This window comes from Priapulus caudatus, unplaced genomic scaffold (assembly GCF_000485595.1).
Source record: "Priapulus caudatus unplaced genomic scaffold, Priapulus_caudatus-5.0.1 Scaffold33, whole genome shotgun sequence".
NCBI lineage: Eukaryota > Metazoa > Priapulida > Priapulimorpha > Priapulimorphida > Priapulidae > Priapulus > Priapulus caudatus.
In genome coordinates this window covers 312,155-323,583 of record NW_014577094.1, presented here as the reverse complement: position 1 = coordinate 323,583, position 11,429 = coordinate 312,155, and the positions used below count along the sequence as shown (strand labels likewise).

General features: G+C 40.1%; 2 protein-coding genes across 2 annotated transcripts in view; one reads left to right on the top strand and one right to left on the bottom strand.

Annotated features, from left to right (window-relative positions):
* Positions 1-7,681, bottom strand: part of LOC106816998 (ATP-binding cassette sub-family D member 3-like) — a 20,883-nt gene extending 13,202 nt beyond the window's left edge. The window contains exons 1-5 of the mRNA XM_014821646.1: positions 7,567-7,681; positions 2,512-2,554; positions 2,101-2,159; positions 1,545-1,685; positions 1,120-1,287 (exon numbers count right to left, since the gene is read on the bottom strand). Of these exons, the coding sequence (XP_014677132.1) occupies positions 1,120-1,287; positions 1,545-1,685; positions 2,101-2,159; positions 2,512-2,554; positions 7,567-7,676 (521 nt within the window). The 5' untranslated portion in view covers positions 7,677-7,681. The remainder of the gene's footprint in view (positions 1-1,119; positions 1,288-1,544; positions 1,686-2,100; positions 2,160-2,511; positions 2,555-7,566) is intronic.
* A 182-nt stretch (positions 7,682-7,863) lies between these two features.
* Positions 7,864-11,429, top strand: part of LOC106816764 (EF-hand domain-containing family member C2-like) — a 9,007-nt gene continuing 5,441 nt past the window's right edge. The window contains exons 1-5 of the mRNA XM_014821394.1: positions 7,864-7,949; positions 8,321-10,178; positions 10,476-10,613; positions 10,752-10,821; positions 11,226-11,348. Coding sequence (XP_014676880.1) covers positions 8,404-10,178; positions 10,476-10,613; positions 10,752-10,821; positions 11,226-11,348 — 2,106 coding nt within the window. The 5' untranslated portion in view covers positions 7,864-7,949; positions 8,321-8,403. The remainder of the gene's footprint in view (positions 7,950-8,320; positions 10,179-10,475; positions 10,614-10,751; positions 10,822-11,225; positions 11,349-11,429) is intronic.

Here is an 11,429-nt window from a genome sequence, read left to right as displayed (position 1 = left end):
GCGAACGATTTGAGTTACACGTCTAAAATTCTAGATACCTATAAACACATCTCTTAGCTATGGTCTGTGAATTTTGAGTTTGTTAAAGCACAAATAGTTTAATTAATTACCAAAAATATACGCACGGTATCGCTCATAGGCTAATACATACGCGCGGCTATGGCCCGTAGGATAGTGTACTAACTCTAATAATCATCTCGCGAAGGATTTGAGTTACACTTCTAAAATTCTAGATACCTATAAACACATCTCTTAGCTATGGTCTCTGTAAATTTTGAGTCTATTGAAGCACGAATAGATTAATTAATTACCAAAAATATAATTGCTCATAGTCATAGGCTAATATATACGCGCGGCTATGGCCCGTAGGATAGTGTACTAACTCTAATAATTATCTCACGAAGGATTTGAGTTACACTTCTAAAATTCTAGATACCTATAGACACATGTCTTAGCTATACTCTCTGTGAATATTGAGTTGATTTACGCACGATTAGTCAATATATTAGCAAATATATGCGCACGGAAGTGAATTACAGATGATTTAATGTTCGAACCACCCGACTCCAAACCCCCCTACCGCGCCCGCCTGTATTGTGTGTACTGGCGCAATGTACAGCTGGTACATTTATTGGCATTGTATACAGGCGGGCGCGGTAGGGGGGTTCGGAGTCGGGTGGTTCGAACATTTAATCATCTGTAATTCACTTCTAAGGAATATCTGCATTGGGCACCCTCTCTAATAATTATAGTACTGCCATAAGCTACAACTGTGCCAAGCTTGAGACTTTTGTCACTCCTGTAACGATTCGGCCCATGTTTTGCACTAAGGGACCTGACTACTTGCGGGTTGCTGAGTAACCGAGTTGACGATCAGCGCCGCTAGTGTCAGATGCGCACATAGCCGGTGTCTCATTGAGTTCTGTATTCTGACCAATCGACTTACAAAGAAAATTATGGAACAAATTAAATTTTAAATTCTGTTAACACCTGTACTAGTTTTTCATGTGTTAGGGTTAGGGTTTTTATTATATAGTTTTAAAAATAAATAAATAAATATAATATATATATATATATATAATAAACAAGTACATAGACTGTATGATAACGGTATCTTACTTCAGATACTGGCTATAAAGATGATGTGTCAGCCTGGCCCGGAATCTCAGTTTCAACTCACTCAAGCCGTACTTCAATAAATTGTTTACAATCGATATGGCAGGCATCGCTTTAACATAGGCAAACAGGTAGTTGTTGAATAGTTTCATATTTCTTCCAATAATGGCACTGTAAAATCAAACAGATACGAATATAAATGCTTTTATAATTAGTCAATCTAACCCAAGCAACAATTTTGAACCCCTGGGTCGCCATGCCATTTTAATTAGACTGGCAAGAATGGCTGTGTAAATATAAATTTTCAAGCACAATATTTAAAAGCATAGCCCAGCAAGCCACACACGAAACCAGAATTTGGATTGTAGCCAGAAAAATGCTAAGAACCTCTGCTCTAAGAAAATGTTATTAAACTTGTAGCACTGTACCTCTCAATGAATGTACCATTCTGAATCATCCATATGTCGCAGTACGTCCGGGCAACGAGAGTTGCAGCTACTAACAGCAGATAACCGGCTTCAGGAGATGACCAGCCAGGAATCAGAATCTTCAAGATCCTCCATAGCCGACTATTCAAAAGCAAAATGAAGTCTTATGCGACATCAGAAATCAATACAAATTCACGCCGCTTTGTAATCCTCTGGAAAGAGCCAAAGCAGCACAGTTTGCTATATATAGAGCTTATCCAAGTAATGAAATAAAATTGATCAAAATTTTGGCAGGCATCTATGTGTTGTTCTGGCAGCTACTTTAGGATAGCAGACAAGGCACATGGATAGTCGATGGACAGGGTGAATTCCACAGAGCTAAAATGATGATCTATATGATGCATGTCGACTTCAAACGTCTCACGGCAGTAAATGACTGTGCAAACTGGTGCAGTGCATTAGATTGTATTACCAAACTGCTTTATGCAGACACAAACTACACACAATGCAATTGAACTGTGATAAAGTTTATTGTAATTCTAAAGAATGAATTCACCTAAAGAAGACTGCATCAACTGCCACTTTTTCTTGCTTCTTTTTTCCATGTTTAGTCTCCTGAAACACAGAAAGAGTACCCAAGACGTGAATTAAGGCACAATTAATATATTCCAGCCTGAGCTTCAAATAAATCCCCTAATTGCTCTTATAGTAAGTAATACAACAATAGCTTGCAATTAATTGTCAAGTATTTCCAAACAAACACCATGAATTGCAGAACAAATGTCGAAGTATATTATAACACTAATTTTCAATAAGAGAATAAATGTATTTACTTTAGTGAGATTATCCAACTGCCTAAAATGACACATTTGATTTTGATAGAAACATTACCTTCTCTTTGTGATACTGAATTAAATATACATCTAGAAAATATTAAATCTTGGTAGACTAGTAAGTTGTTACTCACATCTTTGTAAATCTTTTCTAGTTCACTTGCAGATGCTGGCACACTAGAAAACAGGACAAACAAAACTTGAAACAGCCAGAATTATTGACATGTGAAAAATTTATTTGATTTATTTGATTCCCCTACTGAAGGATTCCTATTATTTGCTCATGAGGTTTATTTTAATTAATAGCCTATTTTATTTCAATTAAATTAAAACCATAGCATGTTGCTATGCCAGTCTACTTTTCACCCAACCACTGTGTACTACAGCAGTGTGAATCCCAAGACATTATTTGCCACCAGAATAGGAATCATTCTGTAACAACATCAACAGAACTCGAAAAAGTAAATAGATCAGTGATGATACTATTAGTATTACACAATTATTGGCAGCAATCAAAGCATTTATGAATATGAGTTACTAGTTTCGCATAAACATAAGCAAGAGTTGGTATAACTACTATGAGGGAAATTCAATCGACAAACCAAGCTATATCTTGTTCAGTGTGGTGTCTTGCTGGCATTGTATTTCACAAGGCTTAAGAATAGATCTGGTAATGCAAAGCGAGAAGGCAACTTGTTTGACACACGTCACACAGTGACGCTGAAAGGGTCGTTGTCGTATCAGGTGCTACATATATGTACCCGAGGTACGCATATTATGTACATATTACTTATTAGTACTTTAGTTTGATTGTTTTCTTTGTTTTGTTTTTTATGTTATATTTTTATACATTCAATCATTACATGAATTGTAACATAGGCCATTTCAGTTTATTTTGACTACCATGCAAATATGCTATTACTGTACATACTGCTTACTGTACTATGATACGGATTACTCTTGCAAGTATAATTATTAATTGTCAAATCTAACGTATGTTTTCCTATCCTATGTGACTGCTTTATATATATTCTTGATAAGTATATTTTCTTATATGCTATTTTTTTTGTTCCACCTATGTATGTTCAGTTTGAAAAACCGTTCTGTTTTTTTGTTTGTTTTTTATTTTGATTAGTTTTTCATACATTTAATTATGTTATTGCCATAAATTGTAATATATGTCGCTTAAGTTATTCTTTATTAGCATGTAAATATTCGATTACTGTACTGTACTGATTACCTCACATATTTCATTTATATGTGTTCATATAATTTGTAATTTATATGTGTCCTTATTTTGTATATAACTTCATGTCTGCTGCCTGTTCTATTTCCAACTTTGTTCAATTTTGCTTTTGTTTCACTGTTACTAGTGTTAGAATACAAACATTTTGTCCAAATATTTCTCATAATACATCGCGTATTCTTATGACAGACGCCTTTACACTTAATTAATTTCTCAAAGGGTTGGCTGACTAGATGACCGTATGGTCTTTTCGCCATCCCTTCACTGCACGTTATGTATATTTTGTAAAAAAAAATTCTTGTATCTTATCATATTGGAAGTGATAAAATAAATTTATCTTATCTTATCTTATCTTATCTTACTTCTGTAATACAAGTCTGGTACACTTTGTGTATACATATATGTACCTCGGGTACATATATCAAGAGCTAATAATACCTTAGGTATTATTAGCTCTTGATATATGTAGTACCTGATACGACGACGACCCCTTCAGCCACAGTGACAGACCGTCACTCGTCAGTGTCACTGTCGCTGAGAGGGTCTATGTCCCCCAGGGTACTGCTGGAACATACCCTGGGACTCAGTGAGAAAAAAAAAAAATTTCCGGGGCTCTTTTTCCAACGCCTCAAAAATTTCGGGGGCTACTTTTTCAATTTTCCGGGGCTAATTTTCCAAATTCCGAGGGCTACTTTCTTTGCACCTGAATAAAACAACAAGATAAGTTGTTGAATAGCAGGCCTGTTTTTATAGTTTCTGCCTAGTTCATATCGCCCAATCACAAATATGTTGTGTATTTATTGTATATAACCAATAAAAATATAAACCAATTCCAATTTTATCCAGTTCTTTCAATAACTATATAGTTATTGAAAGAACTGGATAAAATTGGAATTGGTTTCGTTAGTGGAACGGTTAGCATTCGTCATTGGTCCAGTGCATTGTAGCGCGCAGTGGAATAAATCGATATCATAACACACGTAGCTCTGCGTGCGTACGTATCAGTGTTCGAAATATAGTTAATGACCCTGTGACCTTGACCTTGGGTGGAAGTGGCTCAGAATCAATAGGGTTCTCTCGCCCCATAAGATGCAACTGTGGACCAAGTTTGAAGTTTCTACCTCTTACGGTTGGAAAGATATCGAGCGGACAGACACACAGACATACACAGTACACACTGCCTACGCTTGTACTTCGTCGAGTAGACGTGTTTGTATGGTTAGCCTGTGTTGTGACTACGCTTGTGTTGTAACGGTTGGCTGGCAGGTCAAGCGTACACAATCGCTATTGCAACTGCATAGCCGAGACAGGCATTGCGGGTTTTGCAGCAGTTTTTGCAGCTGCGACTGGTGTAACCAATGATAATGCCTCGACTTCGAGGCGTGCAATTTCGGGGGCGATTTCGACCAGTTTTCTTTTTAACTGCTGCCCCCGTAATGACATTTTCGGGAGCTCTTTTTAGAACTTCGGGGGCGATTTCGCCCGCCGCCCCCGTGTATTGTTCACTGCCCTGGGTACGGTCCGGTATACCGGAACGTACCCTGGTCGCATACGCTATTGCGCTATAGGCGGCATGAAAGTGTATTAACTCTCATATCTCGCAAACGAATTGAGCTACATTTCTAGAAATCTAGATACATATAAACACATGTCTTAGCAATATAATCCGCATGAATTTTGAGTTTATTGAATCACGAATAGTTTAATTAATTACCAAAAATATACGCACGGTATCGCTCATAGGCTAATATATTTGCGCGGCTATGGCCCGTAGGATAGTGTACTAACTCTAATAATCATCTCGCGAAGGATTTGAGTTACACTTCTAAAATTCTAGATACCTATAGACACATGTCTTAGCTATACTCTCTGTGAATATTGAGTTGATTGACGCACGATTAGTCAATATATTAGCAAATATATGCGCACGGAAGTGAATTACAGATGATTTAATGTTCGAACCACCCGACTCCAAACCCCCCTACCGCGCCCGCCTGTATTGTGTGTACTGGCGCATTGTACAGCTGGTACATTTATTGGCATTGTATACAGGCGGGCGCGGTAGGGGGGTTCGGAGTCGGGTGGTTCGAACATTTAATCATCTGTAATTCACTTCTAAGGAATATCTGCATTGGGCACCCTCTCTAATAATTATAGTACTGCCATAAGCTACAACTGTGCCAAGCTTGAGACTTTTGTCACTCCTGTAACGATTCGGCCCATATTTTGCACTAAGGGACCTGACTACTTGCGAGTTGCTGAGTAACCGAGTTGACGATCAGCGCCGCTAGTGTCAGATGCGCACATAGCCGGTGTCTCATTGAGTTCTGTATTCTGACCAATCGACTTACAAAGAAAATTATGGAACAAATTAAATTTTAAATTCTGTTAACACCTGTACTAGTTTTTCATGTGTTAGGGTTAGGGTTTTTATTATATATTATTATATAATAACTATTTTATATTCGCTGTTAGAGAACGTTCCCTAAAGACCCTCTAGGTTTTATTGACTACGTCTCTTTTATCTGACATAACGTTTTTGTTAAGAAAACCCATCGGGTTTTTCGTATTTCCAACAACGGATATCCCGTAGTCTGATTTATTAGTATAACTAAGGCAGCAGGCTTCTTTCTCACTGCTGCGCACTCTCTCTCTATTCTTGCGCCGACTCCGGCAAATCTCTTCTCTAGCTCCTCGCTATTGCCGATCGAAACATTCGCAAGGAACCGAACACGGCCTTGTATGTGGTTTCGCTAGATAGGGCGGCCGATCGATCGACAGGCCCTCGTCTGTTTCTTAGAATCACAGTGCAAATGTCAGAGGCGATGGCCCGCGTGACGTCAGCACGCGCACATTTTTCCATATATTGCACGACGGACGCTTCTTGAATCGTCCAAGCTGTCATACTACTGCTGAGAGAGTCTATGTCCTCCAGGGTACTGCCGGAACGTACCCTGGGTACGGTTCGGTATACCGGAACGTACCCTGGTACTATCTAATATGCCGGACCGTACCTCGCCTACTCCACTAACGAGTCTAGGGAGTCGCCTACGCCTACTCCTTAACCATATCAGATAGTTACCAAGGTACGTTCCGGTATACCAGACCGTACCCAGGGTACGTTCCGGCAGTACCCTAGCCTGGGGGTACATAGACCCTATGATAATGAGTATGAGTATGAGTTGTCTGCAAATGCAGACGTTATAACTCCGCTTTGCTAATCTGAGGGTGCAGGTTTAACTGGGTATAACCACTGGACCCATTACTGGGGTCTGCGTCGGCTCGGACTAGAGCATGAGCGTCACTGTCATTGTGTCAGTGAGGCTCATAGTCTATGTCCCCCAGGGTACTGCCGGAACGTACCCTGGGCCTGGGTACGGTCCGGTATACCGGAACGTATCCTGGTAACTATCTGATATGGTTAGGGTTAGGGTTAGAGTTAGGGTTAGTGTTAGGGAGTAGGCGTAGGCGACTCCCTAGACTCTGACTCGTTAGTGGAGTAGGCGAGGTACGGTCCGGCATATTAGATAGTACCAGCAGAGCATATAAATCACGTTGATTTACGTATATGCTCTGGTACCAGGGTACGTTCCGGTATACCGGACTGTACCCAGGCCAGGGTACGTTCCGGCACGGCGGCAGTACGGTACCCTGGGGAACATAGACGATTACTGTAATACTATTACTAATACTAATAGTAATAGTAATACTAATAGTAATAGTACTAATACTAATGCAGTAACAGCTAATAGTAATAATACTAATACTAATACTAATACTAGTATTAGTAATACTATTACTAATAATAGACCCTCTCACTCTCACTCTCAGTCTCAGACTCGGCGTCAGTGACTCGTGAGGGACCATGATTTTTATTGATTACGATTTACGTTCCAATCCACGACAGATATTCGTTGTCGCGTTTCAGTAGCAGAAGACTCACGATTTCGAAGTTGCCTTTTTGTGCTGTCGGTATAGCCATATGAAAACCAAGGCACTGCCTGCTCCTACGGCTGCATTTCTTGATACAAGTTTGCTAACGGAAGGCGCCATGTTGAACCATAGGCATAGGCATAAGAGCGCCGTGAATAAAATAAGGCATGTAACGATTATATTATGATTTTATTGGAAAAAAAATTATATATATATATGAAATTTTTGTAATATGTATTAATTAGATATAATGTAGTATTATAAAAGCTAAATAAGTTTTATTTTCTGTCATGCCGAGAACATTACACGCTTTACGCACCGCATCTTTTCGTTCATTGCGTCCATAGCAACAAGTATAGAAGCTGAACTAGGCATACTGCTAGAAATGTATCCGTAAGTATTAGTGTTACTGTTAGTGTTAGTATTTTAACTTCAATTCCGGTATCTTGTTACAATATACTAGTATATCAAACACAGATAAATGTGGCTAACCTGTCTTTCGACGATATCTAATTTGATTGTCGTGTGCAACTCAAAACATTGGTTTCGACTTTATTGACAAAAGGAATTTTTGCATTGTGAATTTCTGTTTTTGAATCGCGATTCGCTATTCGACTGCAAAAGTATCAAAAAAATAATGTAATTATATATTTGCATTAACTATTTTTGACTTCTGTATGTATTGTACACTAATAGTAATAGTAATAGTATCAAGTCCTAATCTATTCATATGTAGTGTTTCCATGCTTCTGTTTTGTCTCTAGGTAACCTGCTGCGCATAAAAAAAATCAACAAAAGCCACTCGGTGTTAGATCCTTGCCAAGGAAAATAGATCGACCATTTAAGAATGTCACTGTTTACACTTGGCACGTCAGCTACTCACACACAAGGAACAAGCAAGTTTCACAAGTCGCACCATTTTGATTATCAAAATGAGGTGGCAATGTTGGTTGCTGATAACAAATCTGGCAGTGGTTCGGGCTCACTGGAGAGCCAACTAACTCTTGGAGGTGTGAACAAGCCTGCCTGGGTTGCCTTTGACAAGCAGGTATTGTGTTTTGATGCTTACTTTCAAGAATCGGTACAAGAGCGACAAGATGAACAGTACCGCATACGTAACTGTAAGATCTACTTTCACCTCGAGGATGATTCCGTGCAGGTGACAGAACGCCGAGTAGAGAACAGTGGTATTCCACAAGGCACACTAATTAGGCGCAGCAGGATTCCACTGCCACCACCAAATGAGAACAAATTCTACACTGTGGAGCACTTCAACATTGGAAAAGATGTTGTGATGTATAATCGCAGTTTTAAAATCACCAACTGTGATGCCTTCACAGTAAATTTCCTAACAAAGCTTGGCATTAAAGTTAGTCAGCCAATTTCAGCTCCTGAAGACCCATACATAAAGAATAGAAAGGAGCAAGAGAAGAGCATGCAGCCCTTGAGACCATACGAAAAGTATGACACCATGAGGCAGTTCATGGATCATGATAAACATGTTTTACGATTTTTCTGCTACTGGGACGATAGCGATAGCATGTTTGGTGACTCACGTGAAATGATTTTATACTACTTTTTAGCAGATGACACAATTGAAATCAGTGAAGTGATTCCACCCAATTCTGGAAGAGATGCTACAGCGAAATTCCTGCGTAGGGCAAGGTTGCCAAAAGATATTGTTCCATTGCATCAACCTGGTGAAGCCACTAGCCGCACTGTTCTGAATGTTTTCGGTCAAGGCAAGGACATTCTAGACAGTCTGAAAACGGGAGCTGTGCCTATAAATTACTACACGGATGCAGACCTGCAGATTGGTGCCGTGCTCAATGTCTGGGGAAGGAAATTTATTCTGTGCGATTGCGACGAATTCACAAAGATGTACTATTCGACAAAATGCAACATTCAGGATTTCACCTCGGTGAAGTACAAGACAGAAGAAACCCCAGCAAAGCCGAAAACATTGCCGCCGTATAACGGCTTCGGTAGTGAAGAGGACTCGAGGTGCTCGTGCATGGGTCTGATTCCGAAACCGCCGCGCCGCGACTTCAAGAAGTTCATGGAGAAGGACCGCCGCGGCCTTGACAGCAACGTTCTGCGCTTCATCGCAAGCCTCGACACAAAGAAAACTGTCGACCGACAATTCGTCATCTCGTACTTCCTCTCGGACGACACGATCGCCGTGTTCGAGCCGCCGCAGAGGAACTCGGGCGTCATCGGCGGCAAGTTTCTCGAGAGGGGGCGAATCAAGAGGCAATCGGAGTCGGACGACGATGGCTGCGGGCAGCCGGAGTTCTACACGGCGTCGGACCTGTACGTCGGCGCTCGCGTCGAGTTCAACAACCACAAGTTTGTGTTGATCGATGCGGACGAGTACGCGTTTCGTTACATGGAGAAGCAGAGCGACGAGTTCCCACAGGCTGGCATCGACGCTATAGTCAAGAAATTGCAGCAGCATATCGCAGACAGTCCAGTAGAGAACCTGATGGAGGAGATTCGTCGATCTTTCACCAGAAACGACGTGGATGCCAGTGGATTTGTTTATTATGAGCAGTTCCACAATCTTCTTGTGCAGTTCTCCAGTGGAAAGCTATCCGAGCATGAAGTAATCACGTTAGGGAGGTAAATTGAATAATCTAGGATTTCATACTTAATAGTTTCTTGTCGCTGGACTCAGAATGTCACCATGGTTACAACTTACAGCAGCCCAGTATAAGGGAACCTAATTTAAAATTCCAGCTTTCGTAATAAATTTTAACCTGAGGGTTTGAATCTTTCCCCTCAACAAACATCACAAATTAGCATGACATTTTAGGGATTAGATGATTTTAGAGGTTACTAGTCTGTTTTTATCAGTGACAAAGAAATCAATTCAAACCCTGTATATAAATAATTGAGTCCATTAATCATACTGTACAGATACTATGGAGAAAAGCGACCAGAGGAGCTCATGGATATCAATACGATGGCAGCTTTAGCACAGCAGAAAATAAGGAGGAAAGGTTTTGAGAACTTTGCTCAGCTCTGTAGAGGACTTCTTCAGCGTGACAGTGGCCGGTAAGGCGAACATTCTCTGCTTGGATTCTGCTTGTTATTGGGAAACGATTGGACATCCATTATATATGGATCAGAGTTCTAATTTCAAATTGTAAAAATGGATGCTTGCTCACCCGATTTCTCGCTCATCTGTTTTAGGACAGGGCTCCTAAATCCAAATGAAGTTCTGCAAGTTTGTAGAGCCTTCAGGCTGCCAGCAGCTGATATGGTATGTTGTGACTGAAGAGCATTTTAAGGGGATGTGGATAGGAAGCAGTCTGAGCCATGCAAATGTTTGTGATGCTAATTATAGATGTTTTATAATAAGTTTTGCTCCATTGAATCCTGGTTAGTTTGGATTAATAATTGGAATAGTGCTCGAATTATCTGAAAATCTGGCCTGGCTACATTATGCATGTGTACTGTTTGCAACAGTCACAGATGCATGTTTTCCTTCCTGCTTCCGTCACTAATTAGTTTATAGATTAACTTTAAACATCATGTCATGTTGAAATGAAGAACACAAAAATGTTTGCAAATCACTTCATTAAAATAATTGTAACCTTTATATGATGTTACCTTTAGGCAAGGTTTTTATATGTTTAATACCATATGAAATGTTTACATCAATAGGTTAAAAAGCTTATTGGAAAGATTGAATGCAATGAGCAAGGCCTAATGAACTACAATGATCTGGTTAGCTACCTCAACTGGAGGGAGAACCCAATGCCTGTTCCTGAAAACACTGATATACAGGTAAAGGAAACGTGTGTGTGTGTGTGTGCGTGCGTGCGTGCGTGCGTGCGTGCGTGCGTGCGTGCGTGCGTGCGTGCGTGC